We start from the raw sequence: 25,202 nt of genomic DNA, 5'->3' as shown, positions 1-25,202 counted from the left end.
CCCTGGGTGCTGTGTGTGTCTGGAGGAGGAGATGGTGGAACGCTGGACAGGGCGGTGGGGCCCGAGAGATAGCAAGCTGTTTGTGAAAACTTCTTGCAGCCCACAAATAGTTTTTGGGAGGGCGTATCCTTTAGGCCTGATGAAACACTGCCAGTGTAGCATTGTGTGTAGCTACTTCTGCAGGAAAGGAGATCATAGCTTCTTATTAATTTTTTTTTTTTTTTAATGTAGACCTGATCTTGAAAGTTGTGTGAATTCTCTGTTACCTGTGAAGAGTAATTGTGAAGGTCCTGTTTATAATAATTGGTTTTATTTGTTTAATTCTTTGAGTATCATGTTAAACATTTGCCTAATAATATTAGTGGATTACGTGGGATCCCCCACAAACTGCCATCAGCAATCCTTGCAGAATAATGATGTCTGTACATCAAGCTGCCACTGGTTATTTGCAGTCTGTTTCTACTGCAGTGGTTTTATAGCTTGTGCCAGATGGCTTAGGTAATGGATTACTGTTATTTTTTAGAAAATAAATGATCAGTTAAAGTGCTGTTGAGCTCCTGCCATGTCAGGAAATGAGAGCCATGACCACCGTTATCTTTCCGTGAGCCACAGAGCTCTGGGTGGACTTGGAAGGCAGATGCGCCTGGCTCTTGGGGTCTCTTCATGGGGCCTTTGGGAGATTAATCCTCTCCACGTGTTCTAATAACAAAGTAATTTGTCTCTCTCTTTAATGAGACTCGTTGTTTAATCTCCGTAGGACTGAAGAGAGCATTTTTGTTATTGAAATTTGCTCATTGAGCCAGTTGAATTGGAGGAAGTCACAGAAACAGCCAGAATCACAAGGTTTCGCTTTTTCTACATGGTCTCTTTTTAATGGGATTCCAAAAAACCAAGAAGTGGTAGCAGGGTTAGTCATAGATGGTGTTTCTGCTGTGAGGGGAGAGCAGTGCGCAGCTGGCAGGTCTGCTGTCCTGTGGGTGCCGGTGGGATGGGGCCTGGATTTCTGGCAAGCCTGCCCTCGGCGGGCCGGCTGCTTGGGGTCCTGCAAGGACACGCGTTGAGTTTGGGTTTCTTTACCTGAGAACACAAACCAAATAGTTAACTACTTGAAGTCTTGTTTATCTTGCTGGAGTCTTTGCCTGTGTATGAGAGCATACCTCCAGACATTGCTGGTTTGAAAGGCCTCTTGGCTGAGAGACAACGTGGACCTGGATTCACTTTGCACTGCCGAGCAGCAAGAGCTCCTCTGATACGAGCCGGTGGCTTGTTTTACGCCTCTTGATTAATGTCAGCTTAGCTTAGCTTGCATGAATGAAGTTAGGGATGAGTGGAGTCTCAATTGGGTTTTCTTTTGTATGGCTGAAGGTGCAGAGGTTATCTCTGATCTAATTTGGTGCTCGCTGTAGTGGAGCAGTGTTTACTACTGCGTGTATCGCGCCTGACTCTGATAGAGAGCGTGTGTACAGTTGGGCCCCGGGCCAAGAACGGCGTTTGGGCAAGGCTATTGTTCTGCTGCTTCGTTAGCAAACTGCTCCAATGAGTTGAAGCAGCAGTGTGCACCTTCTGCTTGTCTTCTCTGCTGCTGAAATAGCGAGGAAGAACTTCCTATTTTCCCTTCATAATAGGTGGTTCTTGTTGCAGAAAATATGGCATTAGGGTCAGAATAAACCCACAGTTCTTCGATATTTTCATCATGTCTGTGACTTTGACTTTTTCCTTAGACAGTATCTTGTTGCTGAAGTTATTTTCATAGACCATAACCCCACTCATCGTACACCACGACAGATGTATGGTTTTGTTTTGGGGATGGTGCTCCTGAGCATTTGATTGGTTTAAAATGGTATCAGAACTTTAAAGTAAGTAGAAATGCATTAGGCACAAAATTAAACCTGTTATCTGAAGGTCACAGGAGACAGAGCAAATTAAGACTGTGTTGAATTCAAAAGCTCTTTGTACAGCAACCTTTTCCTTTTGTTGGCTTTACTTTTGAGCTGCATGCAGGATGGAGAGTTGTGTGATGGGGTTGCTAAGGCCTCATTTACCAGCGCGAATAGCAAGGCTTTAGTGACTTTCCTGGCAGAGAACAACACTTCCATGCCTGTGCCAGTGCCGTGCTCTGTGCCACCCTTTTCTTTGGACTGCATCATTTCCTCCTCTTTCTGTGTTGCTTCGCTTTGCTTAACCCTGGGTTTGCTTAAGACTGATCCTGCAAATATTTATCTTTATTCCGTGTGAGTAATTGGATTGCTTAACTTTATGCTCTGAAATCAAGCATGGAAATCTGAAGGACTGGGCCTTTGTTTCCTTATTTCCTCTTATTGCAGGGAAATAATTTTACTGTTGTATACCTGCTCAGAATCATTTGTGCAGGAGAACAAATGAAAACATATCCTAGGGATGTTGCCTTGTCAAGTTCTTTGTCTTAAGCTCTGTGTATGCAGTGTTGGGGTCAGTTAGGAGATGTCTACTTAAATTTTAATATTTAATATTTGATAGCCAGAGTGTATCTTCAGGAGTAGCTTCCGCTTTCAGGATCCCCACTGTCTCAGGGAGGTAATGGTTCCACTCATCTTCTTTCAGCATCGCCCGCTTTCTTGGTTTGCTACAGGCAGCAGCCTAATGGAAATACGGTGTGAGATGGACAACCTGAACGGCCCAGCGCTGCGCAAATGGGAAAAGCACCACGGTTATCGACCTGGTGATCTTGATGGTTTTAGGGTCTTCCTGGTCCTGGCTAACCGGGTCATAGCCTGTGCCCTTTCTGTCACACTGTAGCTGCTTTGCTGCCTGCTCTCTGTTAATTGCAGTATTTAGTAGTTTTATTTCTATATATCTTAGTCTATTTATGCACAAATAAAATGTAAAGAAGTGATCAGTAGTGGCTAAAAGGTTTGTGGTTTTGGGGGGAAGGTTTATGAGGGTTTTTTGTGTGTGGGCTTTTTTTTTTTTTTAAAGAGGATAAGTGCTTGGTGCGATTACATTAGAGGAGTGCCCGTCTTGCTGAATCCTGGGCATTAAGCAGCGGGGAGGTAAGCACAGGAAACATTAGCACTGCTAATAAAGTTTAAGGCTTGAATGTCTGTGGATTGCAGATATTCACCCAGCTTTTAATGTGAGTATCTGCAACGTTTAATGCAAATTCTGAAGAAGGTGAAAATGGATTACTTACAAAAGCAGAGATCTTGTGCCTTTACACCATCTGTTCTCCTTAGTGGCATGGATTTAATTTATTTGGCCTCTTAATCTGGGACAATAGCAAGAATTGTCACAGATCTTTCCCTGAATAATAGTGGCATGGAGGTACTCGAGGCTGGGGTAAAGCTGCTTAAAGTGTTAAGGGAGAAGAAAGTACAAACCTGACATCAAATAAGCAAGCAGGAATGAGAAGTCACCATGCTGCTGAGCGGTCTGAGGGAGCACTGTGAGGATTAAACTGGAGGAGAAAGAGTCAAGAAAGCAGAATGCAGCTGTACCTGCAGGTCGTCTTCGAGCCTGTTATTTCCATGCTGTTTGGTGAAAGTTGTGGTTATTTTCTGAACATCTTGAAAGCTGTTGCATTTCCCTCATTGCTCATCAAGTCTTCATTTTTGCCTTTTAACCCCGCTTCAAGTGTGGCTGCAGGTAAGGCTCTCAGGGTAATTCACAAAGAATGAAAGCTGCCACTGGTAATTAGCAGGAGAAGTGTCTTGTTGAGTTTACTTAGCTCTTAGGAGACAGTGGAGGTGGTTGAGAGCAGACTCTTCCAGGCTACTTACCCTGCGGACTGATGAGAGCCCTCGCTTTAAAATTAAACGTAAAGGCTAAAGGAGTGTTGCTTTGAAGAGCTCTCATTCTGTCTATACAGTAGTTACAGGGGGGAAATACGATGTTGTGTGAAGATTCCTGAGGTTGCTCCATGGTTAGATGTAAAGTGCGGGTTTTTAGCTTGACAGTCCTAAATATAGAAGAACATAATGACCGTATGGTCTCTTTTTTGTAAATGGATATGAAAAATCATGAAGTCTTGCTGCAGTTACCAATGATGTCTTTGAGTTCTTCTGTTTGGTTATCACAAGATGAGAGAATTTTGTGATTACTTTGTAATTTACAGGAGGACACTCTTGCTCCTTGTAGAGCCAGAGAAATAAATTAAAAATACTGTGAGCCTGTCTAACAATGCAGGAATTCATTGCTCCAACATGGCTTGTCACACGTTACTCTCTGCAGACTCCATGGGTTATTCATAAGTATCTTTAAAGCAGATGACCTCAGTTGTTTTGCTGAGGAAACCAGAGAGAGAGATTCCCAAGTTGCCTTATGAGTTAGCGTACACCAATACAAGAAAGATGGAAATATTTTCCGTGGAGATTGAGCCTATTTTGCCTGGAAAGGAAACACCGACTGCCTCTGAAGATGCTGAAAATAAGTGTTACAAGAGATACAGGATGGAAATAGATGGTTTAGACTATATGTATGTTAAAGTAAGTAGAATATTTTTGTTTGTTTTCTTGGTTTTAACATAGGCTAAGGCTGTATAGCCAACATGTAATAGCTCATATAAGAATTTATTAGTAGAGGTTTCAAGTAAGTAGAGTTTTGACTTATAATCTGGAGATATATAAAGATGACTTTTTCAAACATGTCAGACAATAATTTAATTGTTTAGGACATTGTCTCTCTTAGAAAAATCTTACATGAAAGCATTTGCAGGAGTGGTTAGAATTTGATGTCAGAATGCCCTTCTTTGTGACGATCTTATGTATTGGAAGTACAAAGGCAAGAGAAATTTTTTTCAGACAATCAAATAGATAATGCTTGTAGAGAAAAGGAGTGGAATAGTTCCTCGAAGGCTAAATGTGGTATACAATTTCCAACGGGTAGAAAAGGTTTTAATGTCACTCCCCTTTCCAACACAGAGGTGTTTTCCATGGTTTCTTACGCTAGCCAAGGTCAGAATTGTGCTAATGAAATGGGCTGGACCAGGCAGCACTCGGGTCGCGGCGGTGCTCACGGCCGCACAGCCCTGCTGCACCCAGGGGCTCCTGTGCGCGCGTCCCACTTGGGGCTGTACAAGGGCAGGGCTGGAGATGGCCGGGGAGGAAACGCAGCCGCTCTCGCCGGAGCGTTTCTGAGAGCAGGGCTGCGGCCGTTAGCCCTAGTTCTGCTTTCGCAGCTTCCCCCGGCACTTGCGGAGGCTCTTTGGGAGGTGTAACTCTGCTCGCTGGTTTTAAGTTAGACCTTGCCAGGTCGTTCATACGGTTTCTTTGCATGGAGATCTGCTGTTAATTTCCATGAAAAAATGGTGGGACTAAATGTAGCTTCCTTAGGTGTGCTCCACGGGTGTCGGGTTGCTGTTGTAACACGGCCGAGCGGTGCCTGTGGTGTGGACGCGGCTATAATGACAGAGTTATGTCCTGGGTTGGCTGAGTAAAACTGGTTTTCCCTGAATAACTCAAGCTAAGTCAGTAAAAGCTCTGTTTTAATGGCGTAACTACATCTCAGCCTGGGGCTTCTGTGTTGTGCTAACAAAAAATAATGAGTTAATTTTGGATTTTTAGAACCTCAAACAGGTATTTTACTTTCAATGTGACTTTTGGGGGAAGGCTAGAATTAAGTAAAAACAACAGAATCATTTCTTTAGCGAAAGATGCTCAGAAATCTGTAGCCTTATCTGCTGTCAAAGTTTACGTCAAATATCTTTCCTTTCGTTTTTAACTTTTAAATTAAGCTATCACAGTTAGGTCAGCAATTGTCCATACTCCAGGTGTTTTACAGAGATCAGAAAACTTAGCCTTGTTTCACCTCTGTGAGCTAGGTGGTCAATTATGGCTCCACTACTTTTTTCTCACTAACTTATTGTTTCAAACTCCAGCGCTGTAGCACTGCGCAGTGCATCTGAGTAATGAATACAGCCCTTTATTTTCCCTTCCTGCCTAAGCGAGTGCTAGATATACCAAGTAATCTCATGGCAGTGATGCAGATGGCTCTGTGCTGAAGCAGAGGCACTGAGACAAAAGACAATGCTTCCTCTTTCTGCGTGTATGAACCCGAGATGAAGATCCAGCTGCAGTCAGCACTGTGAGCCCCTTCTGTCCCCAAGCTAAACCTGGGCTGGGCTGCGTGGTGCGGGAAACGATTCAGTTATCCTGCCTCTCATGGGTGAGGTTCCCAGAAATTCTGGGGAAAATAATTTTTAAAAGCTTCTGTAAGTTCTTAAATCCATTTAAGAACTTAAGAAGATGAAATAAATGTTTTATTGTGTGACATCAGCATGTGAAAATATGTAAGAAACATGAGGGTCTTGTCTGGAGTTGCACCGGTGGTCTGGACATAATACTTATTTCAGCATTTTGTTAATTATGCTGTGAAGTCGATATCATGACTTGCATCATCTCAGTGTTAAAACGAAGTCCTAAAACCACTTGTTTCATTTGGCCTCATAGTGTTTGTGTTCTTAAACACAGTTCTTGTGTTCTGGATCTTAAATTCAGGCACCCATGAATGACATGTCAAATGCTTTTTTGTGTATTCTTTAAGTATTGGCTTTAAAAAAAAAATTAAATTGGAATATTTTTGTAATATATTTACAACATTCACTGTAAGCACGCCGACATGAAATCTTGCATCCTTTTCCTAATACTCTTTCTTCAACACCACAGGTCTCATTAGCTTAATAGTGAGGGAATGGCTGTGGTTGTTTCATTTGCCCTTAAATTTCTTGTGGCCACTATTACCGAACTCTTGTAACGTATTTTTCAGGTTGGATGAATTAAGGTGTTTTAAGGCAGACTTATAATTAACTTGTTTTTGAAATCACCAGCATATAATTCAGCGTTGGCCTTCGTTTTGGTGGTGTGAATTGAAGTGCAACACAGCGTATGCCTCTCTGTGTGGATATGGCCCCAAATGAAGCTTTACATGGGTCAGGGTATTTTCCTGTCGCTCAGTCTGGGGCAGGCGTCACACTTCTGCTCGACGCTTTTGCTGATCTTATTGTGGTTATTCAGCTGTTTCGTGTCCCAAGTAGTGACCAAAACATGGGTGGCTTTGATCTAGCTGTATTTGCCGTCTTTTTGGAAGGTCTTCGAGAGCTGCATTTGTTCCTTTGACGGGTCTAGAAAACAAAACTGTTCAAAAGACAAAATTGTCTTAAACATTGATTTTTCTTTGAATATATTTTTATGAGCCTAGTTGACTTAAAATTAATATTTCTTGAGAAGTGTGCTGGGTTAAATGAGAACAGCTCTGCAGCGAGTAGGACAGAAGCGCTGCTGTTTCCCCGGGTTTGTGTGGCAGGTCGTTACGCCAAAGGTGGGCTGCTGGCGGGTGATGGTAGAGGAGTCCCGCAGGCGAGGAGCCGGCTGCGCAGCGGTGCGAGAGCATCGCTCCTTGCCGTCCCCACAGGCTTGGGGCAGCTGTGGGGATGCAGGGGAGGATGTAGCTGCTCTTTCCTTTTAACGCACTGGCCAGGCCAGCGTCTGTCCCAGTCTTTGTGTGGTACTTGTGAAACATGATTTATCTTCCTTTAATTGATAATACAGCCTTAATTAAGCCCTCCTAGAAGTGTCATGTGGGCAAATTTGTTCAAGCGGCATTGCATGTGACTTCCCATCGCTGTCCAGAGGTTCCCAGTGGCGGGTGCGACTGGCATCACCGACTGAGTCAGGGATGGCGTACGGGACTGTAACCGTGACCGCGGGCTGCGCGCGGCTGCTCGGGGAGGACGGAGAAGAGCCTGTGACAGGGCGCCTGTGAAACACAACAGGAGCTGACAAATACTGTTCCCACATGCAGCAGCTTAGGGGCGTGAATGGGCAGTGTTTCGATAGCTGAAGTCTTGCCTGGGTTAGTAACGACTGAGTGTGAACCAGATCTGTCTCCCTCTGCAAGAGGTTTTGAAGAGAAAGTCAAGGACAATCAACGTAAAATGTAGAAAGCCCTGTTTTTAAAGATAAAGAAAATTCACAACTTTTAAACATTGAATGTGTCTTAACTCCTTAAAAATCTTTCTTATAAAAATCATATTGACTACAACCTGGGAATATAACTGTTCTTTGATAAATACGGTAGTTTAAAGTAAAACACTGAGTTTTCTGGCCTTGATGTGGCCAGTGTTTGGATTTGTAGGGTGATAATTTTCTCAGAATTTCAGTGGAAAGGTTGCTAATAATTGCAATATTCAAAGAAATAACAAAAATTTACATTTCTGTTTGCTGATATTTGCTCTGGTAGCATGTATATATACCCTGTGTCTGGGATTTAGCTTTTTTGGCATCACTTTGAAGTACGGTGAAGTTTCAGGTAAATGTAAGTCAATGGACGTTGCCCAGTGGCTGAAGGTGTAAATCTTGCTGCAGTGGCTCTTTGTGGGATGCTGGTAGGTTTGGATTGCACCTTGTACAGTGAGGGCGTGTTTGGCAAACAACCTACAGGTTGGTTTTGGTGTTAAAAGTCACTGGGCCCTACAATGCCCTAGAATGCCTTATAAAAGTGTTTAAAAGAAAGAAGAAAAGAAAGGGGGAGGGGGAAAAGCAAGCTTTTATATCCTTAGGATTCAAGCGTAGAGGATATTTATACAGTAGATTAAATACTCGGGTACAACACATTTTCTCCTTGGGCTGCAATTCAGGCAGCTTCCCTGTGCGTGGTGAAGGCTGCCGTGCCTCACCTGCCGGACCTTGGGTCTTCAGGCGCTTTGACCCACATTTGCAAAGGCAATGCCAGCGGCACGCAGGCTCACAGTGGGGGTGTCTTGGGGTGTTGCTCCGAGCCTGGGTCACCCCTGTCCCCCAGCTGCTGCTTGGGAGCTCCGTGTGGGGCTGGCCAGGGAATTCCCACTGGTCAGAATAACACAGGGCTTATGATCTTCCTGTTAGGTAAACTAACTATGTGAGGTTATTTTTCAGATAAAACATTAGCACAAATTGTCACATATATTTTCCCCACTATATATTATGATATAAATGTCTTTTTAAATTCATGTTTTCTAAATATTAGGCATAAACTGTACAAGAGGTTGCTGAGCAACAAGACAGAAAATGTGATCCATGCCCAGAGAATGCTACTGCCTTTAAGAAAACCGGTGATTTTTGGTTTTATTTGTTTGCAAAACTAATGATGCCATTTCCTTCAGGCCATAAGGAGAATTCAGATGAGTTGGTCAGAGGTTTTGCAGCAGCCTGCTTGTCATGGAAATGCTCTACTTTCCGATCCTCCCTGGTTACTTGGCATTTTTATGAAAGGAGAGTAAAGTCTTGTGTTTCTTTTCAAACTGCAACCCACAGCATCGCTTTGTTCATAGAAATGCAGTGCATCCTTGGGACCGCCTGTGTATCGCAGGGCAGATGGGAGGAATCTGAGTGGTCTGAGCAGTGGAAGAAATGGGACCTCCTCCCGCCTCCTGTGTGAATGATAGGACCTCTTGGTAGGGGATGCACGTTGGCCAGGTTAGGACTTGTGTTCGACCTGTTGCTCACCTGGCTGTGCATCTGCTTGTGTTGTTAATACAAAAGCTAAACTTTTCTGTTTTATGTGTTTTAGGCTCAGTATTATCATCCATGGTGGTGGCACTGTGAACCAAGTATAGGGGAAGATACAAAGCTGAAAGGAAATTGTGCTAATAGCATCAAATTGTATTTTCAGGGTGACCCCCTCCAAGGAAATCACACAGCTTAGAAATGTTTTTCTGTTAAGTTTGCATTTTTGTGCGGATAGGTTCCACACTTCTGCACTGTGAACTTGTACAACTCTGTGCTCTGTTTTGTTGTTACACCTTGCTACCATAGACCCTTTTATTTTTCCAGCCTAATAATGCAGCCTGCTCTCTCCAGGTGGCTGTGTTTGGTTAGCAGCAGGTTCACACTGAATGATTTTAGTCAAATTTGGCTTTGGCTTTCACCAGCTGCTGCTGTTCCATCGGCTCCTTCGGCCAGTGCTGCCAGAATTGGGGGTGGCTCTTTGGTCCGGGTATTATTGAGCTGCTTTATTCCTACCCAAAGACGAGGTCATTCTTGAAAGAGAGAGGGGCAACACCTCTCATAAGTTTTTCATGGTTCACACCTGAAAAACTGTGTTTTTTGAGGCTGTCTGTAAACAAATAAATAGATTATCTCTGCTGAAGTGAAAGTCATATAAGTTCGCTTGTATGGGTAGATCTTGCTGAGAAACTAAGGACAGCTTTTTATGAGTTGAAATTTCCTTTTTCTTTTTAGGATGTAGATAATTTTGCGAACTCTTCCAGCTCTTATCAAAAGAGCTGTTAAGCTGGGAAGGTAGCTGTGTCCTGCAGTATTTGTGATTGCGCAGTGGAAGTAGAAAACTATTTGACTGCTGAGCCGCTTGCATTGCTAATTCCGTTCTGTCAGCAGTGTCAGTTAGTGCTTCAAGAGGTTAATATCTCGGAAGAGAGGCTTTGTGAGTCATACGGTCTCATTTAATAGATAATTATTGTAGTCTGCTGATTTCTTCATGTGATCTAAGATGAAATCATGAGGTATGACAGAATACTGCAATTTCCTATTTTCTTCTTATGTAAAATTGTGGTAATACAGCCAGCTTTCTGACCTACCAGTCAAAAAGTGAAAACCTCCACCTGTATTTTTCTTCTGCTGTGAACTCTAAAAGAGTCCCTGTGTAGATATCACTAAGCCATTGCCTCTCAGCAGCCCACCTTGTCCTTCCTTGAACTAAGTATGGCGATTCCCCACTTCCATGTGATTTTGGAGGTGATGGGGTTTTTTACGTTAGTCTGCTGAGGCTGGGAGAGAGCCTGGGCAAGAAACTGAGTTTTGAAATAGTCCTGTCAATATGCATTTAGTTATTTGTTTTCTTTCTGAGTTCAAGGGTCTCTCATCTGTGTGCCTTACATTTTCATTCTGACTTTTGTTAAGCTAGTTTAGAGTAAGCGATGGTCCCGGGAATGCTGGGCTGGAGAGAGCTGGCTGCTCCAGCTCGGAGTGCCAGCGCCATGGTGGGGCTTTGTGGCAGGGCGGGAGGATGGGGCCGCGTGTCCTCCTCGGCCTCTTCCAGTCCTGCGTCTCCAGTGAGGATGGGAGGGGGTCATCCGTGGTGAGCCAGAAACTCCCACAAAGAGAAAGCACAGCCTTGTTACCGGGACAGCAAAGCTGAGCTCATTAGAGCCAAATCAATACTGAAATGTAAACTGCAGGTGACACTTGCTAAGCTTGGGGTGACATGAAGGGTAACAATATTTACCTAAAATGCCATTCACTGCCTTTCCTAGAGTAAGTCGTGCTGTTATCTCCCCTATCAGCAGTTTTATTCTGGTGGTTCAAAGCTTGCATTGAACTACTGCAAAGAGTAGTATATTAATTGATCATAATCAGGCACGATTTCACTAAAGTTCATTTGATTCTTGCTGTAATTTTTATGTCATTTCAGTGCTAGAATTTTAGAATTTATGGTCATGTTTAGGCTAGAATTTCCTTCCCTTTTCAGAAGGCTGATTTATAAATCAGTATCTCTAGAAGTTTATTGTGTTTTTGTCTTCTTTTAATGTAGTCATAAACTTTATTTATACACTAGTAAATAAAGAGGGATGAATAGGAGAGATACTAGAGTAAGGTATTTCCCTTGGTCCTCTTTCACCCGTGGTGCTCCTTTGCTTCCTGCTGTAGGGTTGGATCCCAGTAGAGGCTAAGCAGCAACAGGATTTTAACATCAGCTGATTATATAAAAGATAGAATGAAAATCTGATTTTGCAAATCATTCTGCTAAATTAATGAGGTGAGAATGTTGTGAAATGATTCAGTGCTTATAAGTAGGAACATCTCTGTCTTTCCTCCCACCTGTTCTTTTTACCAGGTGTTTTCTTCGGCAGGATTTAAGGCGAGGCAGTGATGCTAGGGATGAAAAGCTACAGCTTAGTGCTCACAGGATAACTTTAGTATCTGTGGGGTTATGTCATGTGGAAGGTTCAGCTGCCTGTAGTAACCCAGTTTCTATGGTGATCTGTTTTCTGCTTTCTCTTTCCCTTCTCTAGACAGTAGAAAATGTACAGTTTCAGCGGAATAAATTAAAGGTGCCTGTTTCATGCTGGCATAGATCTCATAGTTAGAAGCTGCTACGCAGCGTTTGCTGCCTGAAGTTAACAGTGTTTGTGTCTTACAAGGCTGCTGCCTTTTTTACATCAGGAGATTTTTCTTTGTGTAGCCTGGAGGAAACCAGCCTGCTAACCTGTTTTGCTAGGCAGTATTTAAATGCTTTCCTTTTTCGTGTTAACATTTACTTGGCTTTCTGTTAATTCCTGTGGTGAGAGGGAAGCAGTAACCCATCAGAAATATTGGGGATGGGGAGCTGCTGCTGTAGCTGGGGAGCTGTGGGGAGCTGGGCAAAGTGTGGTACGGCGTTCAGTCCTCAGCTGCATCTGACACTGTAGCATCTTTGTGTTAAACTGAAAAACTTCACCGCTTTCTGGCAGGGTTCTGATTTTTAGATTTGTAGGGGTTTTTTTTTTTTTTGGTAAAAGAGTTCTGTGAAGAGGTGCACTGGGGTAACTTTGGATATACCTGTGTTTATTGAAGTTTTACAGGGAATCCTTTGTTTAAAAACCAAGTGGGAGGCAAGAAGACATTGCTCCTGAGCACACTACTTGACTCTAATACCGCAGCTCTATTGTCACCTCCTGGTTAATTATTTTGGAATTTTTCTGTAGATTTTTACTTGCATTAGCACACATACATGTCAGCACACACCTTCACTGTACCTCAAAGGAGGTTTCTTAGCCTGCGAGTTGTGGATGCAGCAGGGCTGAAAACAAACTAACAAATAACCCAAGTCCCTAACAGTGACTTCTGCTGCTGATCCCCCAGCTGCTTCACTGCCTTTTTGCTGGCCTGCGTGGCTGTTATGTACAGTGCTCTGGGAGTGGCAGGAGCACCTACTAAGGAATTGGTTTGGGGATCTGTCATTTTTTAAATAATTCATCAATATTCATATCTTTTGGGGGAGTGGGGAAGAGGGTATGTAAGTAATAAAGTAATACTGCACTTTTGTACTGAAAACAATAGTAAATATATATGAAACTAATAAAGCTCAAAGAAAAAAAAATAACAAGCACGTATTTACTACAAAGAACAAAGTTTGTTGTCTTTGTATAAAGTAGATTCTTGGGGCTGGCATAAACATCCAGTGAAGGTGAAGATGAAGAAAGACCAGGTGTGGGAGCATAACATATTCTGTAGTGGGAACAATGAAAGTGAATTTTTACTTTATTTCATCATTTTTCTGCTTGCACTCAGTAGAGAGAGTTGGTTTACATCCCTGGCGTAAGCTTTTCAGGAGTTTGGGAGGTTTCCAGACGAAGGCAGCGGCAGTGCTGTAAAGCTGCGGTGTGTAAGGGCAGGAGGCATTGGTGTAGATTGTTGTAAATTACTCACCTGCACTCAGAAGCATCCTGGCTGTGGGAAGCAAGCTGCTTTGTGAAGTTCGACGTAATTCCAGGTGCTGGGCCATCTTGGCAGGGCGCGTATCCCTGTCCTGGGCCATGGGCTGAGGCTCTGTGGCTCTTGCTCCCCACCCGCTGCCTTGGCTGAACACGTTTTGTCCTTCCCTGTCTTGCAACAAGAAGGCAGTGTGAAGTTTGGTGTTTCAAAAAATCCCTAGTAGAAACAAGAAATTTGTAATTTTAAATAGTGGGAAAACTGGGTTAATAAGGGGCGAGGGGCAAAGCTTCATCGTTCTTTGAGACAGAAGATGTTGAACAAAAATAAGTGGTGTAAGATTAGGAGATGAAATTGTATGACCAAATGCACTTTTCGCTGCCATCAAATGCTGTGCTTTGACAAATACATTACAATAATTTCAAAATAATTTAGTGAACTGAGAATGTTTTGCAACATGGCCACATCTCTAAAGGCAAGAAGCTGTTCTGTTTGCAAAGGTGATGGGTGTGGGGTGATCTCGGTTCCCTCCAGGCATTGCAAGAGCATCAGTTCAGAAACTTCAATATATTAAAAATGTCATAGCCTTCTCCCTGTGTTACTCAAGAGCTGTTGTCATATGGACATACTTGCATGTACATGCAACTGCAGAAGTAACAAGATGTTACTTGGAAAAGGAAAAGGAAAGAGCTTTTAATACTTGAGATCATGTAGCTTTACCTGAGTTAACACAGATATGCCAAAGGGTTCTCTTAGGGGAAAAAAAAAAGGAAAAAAAACCCTATATAACGTTATACTGCAAATGCATTTAGAACCTACGCATAATAGTTACTCCAAGTAATTTTTTTTGTTAGCTAAGTTTTTGATCTCTCTGAAAACACTGATTTTTTTTTCGTTGGTAGATTTTCAGCATTGAATGTGTATCTTGGAACATTATTTTGCATGGGATATGCCTTTTTTTTTTGTGTGTAGGCTATGAAATTAAGCTTGTGTAGCCTTTTATCAATAGAACAACTTACTCACCTCAGATGTACTAATTAACTTGTCTCTTGCTTAAGAGATTGGCTGTTAAACATGAATTTAAAAAAGAAGAAAACATGGTGTCATGTATATTGATGATTTAACTATATTGCAACAAGAAGTCACTGATCTTTTGCTTTTGTTATTGTATTGCAGTATGCCAGGGTTTGGATCCCTGATCCAGAGGAGGTCTGGAAGTCAGCAGAACTTCTCAAAGATTATAAACCTGGAGATAAAGTCCTCCAGCTTCGACTTGAAGAGGGCAAGGTAGGTCTGCATGTTGTTTGTAGGCCAATTGTTCTTGTTCTTGACTGGAGACTGATGTATCTGATGCAGGGAGCTGTACTGTCAAAACATCCGTATTTATGTATGTGCAATTAATCTTGTCTGCTGACTTCCAGTAGTATTTTTTTGGTATGATAAATTAGTTACAAAAATAGATTTTGCCTGCTTTTTAAAATAAATAAAATTTAAAAATCGTTGCTTTTATCCAACTGCCTGTTACGTTTAGTTGCATCATCTTTTTCTGTTTATGCTGTTAAGCCTGTAACCCCGGTTTGATAGTCCAGTGAGAACAGTGTTGCTAGGAGAACACTAGCAGAGAAAGTTGTTGCAGAGAAAGAACTGTGACTTTCTCTGTTGCAGAGAAAGAACTGTGACTTTTAAGTTGAGCACAGCCATCAGAAGATTATTAAAGATAAAAAGGGGCAAGGATTAAGAGCATTACGAAAATGATGCTGTATACAGTGCAGAGAAATGATGACGTGTCTACGAAAAGCTCACATCCTTGTTCATTTTTTTTCATGGCATTTAAATGATTATTTAATTTTAATATATAATGATGGTGATTCTTCAGATCTTCTAATAAAAAATCAAGATCTACTGCAGTTGGTCAAATATTTATTTTTAATTTATTTTTTTCATATCAGTGGGCAGCTTAGATCCTACTTACGTGTAGAGGCTTACATAGCAATGAAGTAAAAAGAACATATTATAGATATACAATAGCTTCTAAATAAAATATCTTACTTGAATGAATTTCAGTCTTTGAGTCAGTCACATTTCTTACATGGCAAGCTGACAAGATTAATTTTCCCCCAAATATTCCAGGCTCTGTGGTGATGCTGCACACTTACACATTGCATGAGGTAGAATGGGGGTGTTTGCCAGTTAAGTCACATTGTGTGAGAACAAGGAAATAGCAGGTAAATACAGTGATTTTAGATCTAGAGACAAACACAATTAAAACATCTATATTAGAGATTAATTTATATCTGCCAAAATTGTAAGTAGCATTTTTTTTCAGTTTGTGTGTTCTTCATGGTGTTCTGTTGACATTCTTGTGTCATATTACTGTGTATGAAGCTGACTATAGACTGATGGGGATCTGCTTCCTCTGCCTCTTCTACTCAAGAGGAAAATAATATCGAAAAACTGGTTAGATTTATTATATAACGTGTTTTGTTTTATTTAATAAAAAGATTTGGCAGCAAAAGCAAGGGGTTTGCTTTAAGTAATAGTCTAAAAAGATTGTATCTCTTTATGGTTGCCTGTTATGCATATAGAAAACCCTTTTGGGAAATTTTAAATTACGTTTTTGGAGAAAGAAGTACTGACTCAAATGACCAAGTAATTTAAATCTTGCATTGTGTGTTTGTAACTTGGGCATCTTTTGCGGGCAGAATGGTTGGAGGGACTGAATGAGAATACCTGAACTCCAGCTCTTTCAACACGTTTCCGTTTGATTTTCAGGACCTAGAGTATTGCCTAGATCCGAAGACAAAGGAACTGCCGCCCTTGCGAAACCCTGACATACTTGTTGGTGAAAATGACCTCACAGCTCTCAGTTATCTCCATGAACCTGCCGTTTTACACAACCTCAAAGTTCGATTTATAGACTCTAAACTCATCTATACCTATTGTGGCAAGTACTGTCTTTTCATACCATAATCTTTACAGAGAATGCCCTAGATAGGAGAAGGGAAGTTGATTATTGATATATCTGCCTTTAAGTTAAAGTCATTTAATGATAGGGCATGTTGGGCTACTTTTACAGAAGTCCCTGTGTTTGTAGTCAAGTCCATCAAGTAGACTTGAAAGTGTTAAGGTTCAGAGAAATTGACTTCACTGGGTGTTCCTCTAGCTTTCCAATGGACTCTGTTTATAAAATGTGTATTCAGCAATGTTAGCTTGCCAGTGGGATTCCTGGCTGGTTGGTGTTCCCCTTAGGCTTGCTTAGGTAGACATGGGCTGGAGGAGTGCGTCACTTGGTGCAAATGCAGGAGGCTAGCCTTCGTGTTTGGTAGATTTATTTGCCCAACTATCATTGCCCATGTCTGCATTAGAGCTCCTCCATCTCTGTGTGGAAGATACCAGTTTATTTGATTTTTCGTGTTTTCCAATCAGTGCAACTGTAGGAGTGGATTTGTAGCAGTACATGAGCCAGTGCTTGTCTTGATCACAGTTAGGAACAATCTTGGTTTCAGAAATATCATTTAACTCACAGCAGAGGTTACCCAAAGTTGTAATTGCCTGTGATATTTTCAGATGGCCGGAATGAGGAGAAGTTACTTTAATGATCCCTTCATCACAAGTGAAAAATTGCAGCTGAGTGGTCTGAAGGCCTGGTCCTGTCCTGGTCTGCATATGGAATATGCCAAGGGTCAGGTTTTCCCTCTTCTGGTCACTGTTGCAGCTCCACCCATGGTGATGAGTATGGAGAGCTAACCAGCATGATAAGGATGTTATGATGGACAGGCTGCAGGCATTAATGTCCAGACATATTTTGCTCACTCCATCTATTCCTAATCTGCGGATGCTCAGCAGAGTGCATCTGCTCCCAGCCCTGCTCTCAGCAGTGCCAGACCACGGGGGACTGAATCAGGCTTTGCTACCCTCTGCCTGCAGCCAGCCTTCATTCCCGTAGGAGTGGGAGATGATTCATACCCACATCTCATCCCGTCATGCAGTCAGAGCATGACTAGAGGCACAGCATAATTCTGGTTGGAAGAGACCTCTAGAAGTCTTCAGTGAAGCTGCCTACTTAAAGCAGGTCTGACCAGATCAGGCTTGGACTAGTCAACGTGTCTGAGTATTTGAGTATCTCCAGTAATGGAGACACCACAGCCTCTCTGGGAAACCCCTGCTGAGCGTGCATGTTCTGGTCCCGGCACTGGGGAGCCATCTCAGTTCCCCCAGTTAGGACATTGTCTGTGTTTCTCTCCCTAGTGCCCCCACGGCAAAAAAAAGGGGAACGTTCTGTGAAAGGGCTTTTGTGCAGCTGGAGTCTCATGGCCTGAGCGTGTAAGGGGTTTTCAGTCTTGAGTTTTGTGGTCCCGTGCCTACTGACACCACCATACCTCTCCCATAAGACAGCCTGCCCGGCTTGTGTTTTGGCTGCTTGCAAACATGTGTTTAGCATTGTTAAAGAGGCTTTCAAAAGGAATGTGCTGTCTGCTAGTTTTGTTTTTCTGTGTTTGGGAAAACACATTGTTTTCATGTTTTCCCTAGTGCAGCTTTAGTCGTGGGTTCAGCTGGTTTTATAGTTTCTCACAGGGCTGGAAGGCCTTCAGCTCTTCATGGATGGGTCTGCATAGGGCCTGGGCTGGTGGAGCTTGGTTGGTTTCCAGACAAGGCTCAAGTGATGATTCTGGGAGCTGCATGTGAGTTTGTGAGAAGCCTGTGGATCCAGCAGTGTGGGGGCTCCCGGTGGTCAGAGTGCGGGTGAAGGAGGTTTAGCGCTACATGGTGACCTGAGGAGTGCAGTGTACCCTGGAGTGATTAACTGGCGATGTAGGCATATGTATGTTATGTTAGAAGCTAAGGAAAATAAAGTTGGCTGTTGGCCTTTAAAGGTCCTGGTCCTTTGACCTCGGACATTCACCTTTCAAACCGCTCTATCGGTTCCCGTCCCAAGTGCAGATTGCTTCCCCTCTGCTAAGATTATTACCTTAGAGCTCTGCCTGCAGAAGGAACTGTGTTTGCCTCCTTCATCTGACTCTCAGATACCCCATGAAGGTGGTTTGAGCTAACCCAGTTGATTTAGCCTGAAGGAGATTAAAACCACTTTAATCCACCAAGAGTATTATGGTAGCATTGTTCTCAACCAACAGAACTCGGACTGGGACGGATGGATGTCCATGGCCCTAGAAACGAATTCAACCATGCTGTCTTAGTGTAATATGTCAAGTGGATATTAAACTCTTTAAAATACACTTTGAAGTAGTGCAAACTTTTAAACAGAAAACCTACTGATTTCTGAATTTCAAGTCAGCCTTTCACCAGCAATTCAGGGTGATTTATAACTTTGCTATACTGTTGGGAATATGAAATTAAGAATTAATGAGGGAAGTTGAAAAGTTACAAAGGAAAATTTGAGTGTTTACATGGAAAAACTGCTATGGCTGTGATGAAAACTCAGTGAATACTGCTGGTTAGTTCAGATGTATAAAGTACTGCTTGCTGTGCAGGAGAGCAAACTTTAATTAAAATTAATAAATTATTTATGTTAATAACTAGTTTGTCCACAGATGGGTGAATACGTTCAAAATAAAATAATTATATACACTTATCTTGAATATATATAAGAAGAATGGTAAAAAGAATAGCCAGAGTTATTCCTGTTATTGTAGGAAAAAAAACCCCACACATAAATCTGATTTGGGAAAGGCCATGATATTTCTTAAAATAGCAATATGATTTAGTGCCGATAAAGAGAAGTTATATATAAATTAATCTGGATTATAGTCCTGTGAGACAGCCTGATTTGAAAGTTCCATAGAAAGCTTATAATTCCTAACTCACTTGTTTTGGGTGTTTCCAGATGGTAGTTGCTTGTTGATTTTACAGATCACTACTGAATTAAGTGATTTAATATGCTGGAGACTTGTCATGGGGCTGCTTGTTTTGAGTTCAAGTGTTTATTTTTGCCAACGGAGCCAAAAGCAGGAGGGAATTGTCTGAAAACTTGCACAGTTTTGTTGTTGTTGTTTTTTTTTTTTTTTTTAATGTCTCTTTGATTAGACTTGCAAGCCTGGGAGGCTTAGCTTGGCGGCATGGCCTTACTTAACTTTGTACTACTTTTTCACAGTTACGAAGGGCAGATGTTGAAAACCGACACCAAAAATGTTCCTCAAGTCTGCTAGTGCTGAGGTCCCTTACCCTCCCTAACCTCTCTCTTGTTTTTTGGCTCATCACTGCAGCATTAGAACTTAGAATAAGTTTTAATAGAGACTTTTTGCTCGAGCTCCTGAGTCATTTCTGTGAAGTCACGGCGGATGGAAAACCACTGACTCTACTTCCATGGGCGTGTCTAGACATAAAACTTGCCATATGTTTGAGGAAATAGATCAAGGTCTCTCAGCTCGCTTTTGTGGAAGATATTCTGTTATTTAATGTTTCTGCTATGGTTTGTGCTTGATCTTAAGTGCATGACAGGACTTAAAAATGGGATGATGCTCTCAGCAGCTGTGCCAGACTGTAGATGCTTTCACTTCCTTTCTTCCAGCTTTTCCATGGAAAATTTCTTAGGCATCGTAGTGCTGTAATCTGCACAGAGCAGAGGGCTGGGATCTGCATTGAGGAAGTCTCTGTGTGTGTGTGAATTTCTCAGTAAATTTAGAAGTGAGTTGAGCGCTATGGAAATGCTTCTGGTGCAGGATCTTCAGGGGTGGTTTCTTCAAGGAGTGGTGTAGCATGCTTGCTGTAGTCACTGTGCAGCCATCTGCACCTTCATTGTCGCTTTAGGCACTAAAATATATATGTAAGAATAAATTCTATTTTTAAAATGGCCACAGTTAAAATTAGAGTTTCTTTTTTTTCCCTTTATCACGTTGTCAGGGTGAGGAGAAATTGCCATGTCAAGAGAGCACAGTTTGCCCGACACGGCTGGGTCTCAAACGGCAGTGATCAGTTTTCCCCCCTGCACAGAGCAAATCAGTGTTCCCTACCCATTGCAAGTGCTGCAGGAGAGAAAGGTATCGGTGATCTTTGTCAAATCATCCCTGTGGGCAGAGCAATCCTCGTTTCTCGTGAAAGAACATCGTGCCAAAGGCATGTGAGACCTCACGTTGTGGCTAGGAAGGATGTATGGAGTAAGACTAAGTTTTCCTGTGCAGGGAGAGTAAAAGGATGGCATGAGTTTAGAAATGCTGTAGTATAAGTGGTATTAAAAAAGGCAGATATGTGTTTAACTGGGATGGAAAAACTAGAAAATGTGAGGTGTAAGTAGTTATACACACAGATGTATCAGATGAGGGTTTTGTGGTGCCTTCTGGAGTTATAGTTAATTTGCTAACATGACTGTGTACCGCTGTGTATCAGCCCTGTGAAATATGTCTGCATGGTTTGATGGTGTGGTTTTTTGTTTTGTTTTGTTTTTTTTTTTTTTTTTTATGCCTTTGAGCAGGAGGTTGTCCTGCCTGACTGTCAGAGATGCCCTGGAATCCAAATTACACCATGACTCTACTTTGTTGCTTGTTACAAAACCTGAAGATGTTATTCCTGGGCACAGCATAATGGCTGAAGGGTTAACACACTTCACATAACCAAACTGACACTCAGCAAGGCCATGTGGTAGTTACAATTCAGAAATCGTTATCATTCGTAATTCCCAGTAAAACACAGGGAAGTACAATGCACATTCATTGGTTTACTGCATGGAGCAGGTGGTTTTTCAAGTCGACACACTCTAAGTCTGGTTGTTTCATGCATGCTAGCTTTAGAAAAGGCAGAGAGAGAAAAAGTAAAAAGTTGTCCCTAATGTGTTTCCTAAAGCAGGGTAGAAGGGTGGGAGTAAACTCTTCTGATACTTTTTGTATACAAAACTGGTGGTCAGAAAAAATAATTGTTGAAGTCAGTAATATCAGATCCTAATTCTTCTCTAGTTAATGTTTTTAGAAATGTTAGAACAATAATTGATGGTAAAGCCATTTTTTGCTTTGTTTTATTTTGAAACAACTGTTAGTAATTCCTTTTGTTTCATTTCCTTTGCAGGTATCGTCTTAGTGGCCATAAATCCTTATGAACAGCTGCCTATCTATGGCGAAGATATCATCAACGCGTACAGTGGCCAAAACATGGGGGATATGGATCCACACATCTTTGCGGTGGCTGAGGAAGCGTATAAGCAGATGGCCAGGTCTGTGGACCAGGAGTCTTGAATTCATTGTTTTTCTAAAAGGAATAAGACTTGAACTTTCTGGCCGATGGCCTTCTTTTTAATTTATAGCTCATGAAAGAGCATGCAAGATCTGTCTTCTATCCAGTGTTTTAGAACCTTTCACAGGAGGATAAGCTGCCTACGTTAGTGAATAGTAAAGCATTATGAATGCCATGGAGATCGTGATCACTGACAGGTACCAGGAATAACCACAGATCTTGTCAGCATTTAGGTCTAAAATTAGCCCAGTGCTTTATAAGATTATCTTGTTTTAATTTGATTAGCAAAATGTGGAGGTACTTTTTAATCATCAGTGGATTTTTAAAGAGAAAAGCGCCAGATTCTTAACTGTTTCGTAGTTACGTGTGATACTGACAACAACAACAACAAAACCTTGGCTTATGAATGCTGTTGTAGGCTCCTGGTCATGTTCATGAAGTCCCAGCTACGTGACCTGCCTGTGGCTGTTGTTGACTAGAATGAGAATTAGGAGGGAGCAGAGGGACAATTGCACAAAGTGCTTGAAAATGGTATCTCTAAGGCTGCTGCAACAGCTGTGCAGGAGATCCTAATTTCTTTAAATATTGCATGAAAATGAACTTGTCACCCAAGGAGAGTGGTTATTAGAAACTTTTCCCCCTTCACCCCAAGAGCCTGCCAATTTAAGAAGCAGGATAAACCTTTTGGGTGACTGTGTGGTCTTTGGTTAACAAGATGATCCCTAGTATCCTCACAGGTTAACAGCAAGCTATTGCTGCGGTTTTCCTTGTTGACAGTACAGCCCATGGTCAAATTAATCAGGTAAAACCATAGCAGATCTCTGGATGAATTGCGATGACCCTCAAGCCATACTGCAGGAGGGGGAGGCAAGGGGAGAATGGGTTGAAAATGATGAAATATCCGTCTTTGAAATTAGCTACCTGTTCGTCTAAGAAACCATGTGAAAGCTCGAGTGAATAAAATGCTCCGTACGCTGTGAGGTTAGTCAGCTACATACGTGAATATGGTGATTCACGATAGCCACGTAATAGATAATTTCAAAAGAAAACGATATGGTACAGTGCAACATTTCATCACTTAGGGTAATTGCGAAATAGCTGGGGTTTCAAAAGCACCCTGCGTCTGCACTGTTGAATGGCAGAGGTGTTCTCCTTACTTACTTTCTGCTAAGAAAATAGCCAGAATCTGGTATGGGAATGTAAAGGCAAAACTGTGTTATGATAATCACATCTGCGTTGTGGCTCTTTCAGTCTAGATCACTCTTGTTTTACAGATCTAGGTCACTGTTGTTTTAAACAGAATTGTTACTCAGGTCCTCTAAAAACTCTACAAAATAAGAATTTATTAGCCTTATTTTACATCTTAGGCATGGTACAGTGACCTGCAATTATACGTCAGTGATGGATGTAATCCAGATTCCCAGAATTTTTATTTTTAATATTAACCAGTGGCAGTAAGAGGTTGGAGGAGGATCTCTCTCCACTGGCTGCTTCTAACCACTGTCTGAACCAGGCTTGCCTCTTACCTTTGTTGAAATTTCAAATTGCCGGATAGCCTGTATTCTGTGTGCTTGTTAGCTGAAGCCTGTGCAGTGGAGGTTCCTACCTGCCACTGTCTGCAGTCTCTGCTGTCAGAGGAAGACTTAGAGGGCTGAGATTTTGGCTAGAGTTTCTGCTGTGGTTTTTCCTTTTTGTATTATTGTCTGTTTGGACAAAGTATAATGATTTAGTCAATGTTAGTGTGTATCTTTTTCATTAAATTACATTTAATAAGCAGGCTGCCTCTTTGTTTTGTCACATTTTCAGCATGTGTCTGATGGCTCTCAGGTACAGGAAGATTTCTTTTCTATCACCTTTTTTTCAAAAGGAATCTCGGTGAGCTGTTGAGTAGGTGTTTTGAAAGCACCTTGGCTGACAGTCTGCAGTTATCTCAGGCATCCCAAGATGATGTCCACTTACAAAAATGCACGTCTGATCCGCTGCTGCTTTGCTTCCGAGTGTCTGATAAATGCATATTATGTTCTCCCCTGGCAGAAGTGGGGAGAGGGATGATTAACAACCTGTCATGGATCTGCATCCAGTCATGAAGTGTGGACCTGCCGTGGTGGGTGCTGTACAAACATACAACGGCTTCCTTTGACTTATGGCTTTGACATATGACTTTTTCAATGAAATACCTTCAAAAGAGATGGTACTTTTCGGGCTCTGTTGTTAAAATTAGAATGAAAGGGAAATTGTCCTTTCTGGTGAGAGCAGATGATTTTGGCATAGTCTCTTATACTTTGAGTCTGACATGTTATGATGTTACAAGATAGCATGTGGGGTAATCAACTTGATGTAACATCAGGGACCTACTTGTCTGAGCAGTGATTATTTTTAGGCAACAAAAGGGTTAAGTATGGTCCTAACTGGAAGCTAGAGTTCATGTGAGGTGTCCTGCTGGTAGCTAAGCAATGAGCTTTCCTAAACTATTGCAGGAGTGACCTCTGACTAATCCCTAGATAAATCAGTTGCATAGTGCTGGCTCATCTTTGTGCTCCTCTGGCGTGCAATCTGTCATGATTTTGCAGCATGTGCTGACCTCAGTTTTCTTCATTTGTATGTCAAGGGATGTTACCGTCAATTCATTATCTTTTCACCTTTTGCCATTTTTACAGTCAAGAGCTGTGTTTCCTCAATACAATTAAAATGGCAAGTGGTGCGATTTGTTAATTAAAAAAAAAAAAAAAAAAAGGACATCTGGTGGTTTTACCAAGCTGTTGTTGAAGAGGACCAAAAGATGCTTAATAACCTGAGGTGTTTCGGAGTGGCTGAGTTTGCAGCTGGAACAGACTCAAGAGAATTCAGGTTATGTGTAATAGGAATGTTTCACCTTCATTTGGCAATTTCCATGAGCAGATGTCAAAGTCCTCAACAGTAGAGATCAGTATTATTTCCATTTTATAAGTTGAAACAAACATGGGGAGTGGGAGAGCGACTTTGGTGAGTTCACCAATGTGGCAAAAGCAGGGCAAAGAGCCCCTGAATCGAAAATCCTGATCCAGTGTCTGCTGCCTTGATCACACCAGCTTGACAATAAAATACGTGAGAATAGAGTTTGTAATTGATAGTGCAGCAGTTAAATGGGTTTCCTGGTAACATTCTCCCAAAGCTAATTTGTTTTCGATAAACAAAAATTAACATGCTATATTTTGCATGCCTTCGTTTCCTGCAGCATTAAGGGATCTCTGTGCCAGGTAACATATATTGTGTAGTAACGTTTGCTTTCACAGAAGACTTCGTGTGTTCCAAGCACTTTACAAGCATTCAGCAAAGTCTGTCTCTGCTCACACTGGTGTATCAATTTCTGCTTGTATAGAGGACAGGTAAGGCAGAGATGATGTGCTGTAGCCATACCTGGATCCACCCAGAGCTGGTCCCAGGCCCTGAGCTTTCAGCCCCGAGTCCTGTGCTCAGAACATCTTTGTTTCTCCAGTGGCTAAAGATGTCAGTGAGAAATCCTGTTAGGCTTTAAAAAACAGTTAAACTGGAAATATATTTAGAAATATGATTAAAGAACATGGTTTGTTGAACTAATGTTTCATGCCTATTAAAAATGAATGATTTTACAAAGAGTTAGTTTACTGCTTAGTCAGGAGCAGTTGT

General features: G+C 41.9%; 1 protein-coding gene across 1 annotated transcript in view; it reads left to right on the top strand.

Annotated features, from left to right (window-relative positions):
- The first annotated feature begins 4,332 nt into the window (after positions 1-4,332).
- Positions 4,333-25,202, top strand: part of MYO5A (myosin VA) — a 93,694-nt gene continuing 72,824 nt past the window's right edge. The window contains exons 1-4 of the mRNA XM_086756939.1: positions 4,333-4,460; positions 14,556-14,666; positions 16,152-16,323; positions 21,393-21,537. Of these exons, the coding sequence (XP_086613065.1) occupies positions 4,425-4,460; positions 14,556-14,666; positions 16,152-16,323; positions 21,393-21,537 (464 nt within the window). The 5' untranslated portion in view covers positions 4,333-4,424. The remainder of the gene's footprint in view (positions 4,461-14,555; positions 14,667-16,151; positions 16,324-21,392; positions 21,538-25,202) is intronic.

The sequence above is a fragment of the Chlamydotis macqueenii genome, chromosome 12 (assembly GCF_036417535.1).
Source record: "Chlamydotis macqueenii isolate bChlMac1 chromosome 12, bChlMac1.mat, whole genome shotgun sequence".
Taxonomy (NCBI): domain Eukaryota; kingdom Metazoa; phylum Chordata; class Aves; order Otidiformes; family Otididae; genus Chlamydotis; species Chlamydotis macqueenii.
This window is presented reverse-complemented; position numbering and strand designations above follow the sequence as displayed.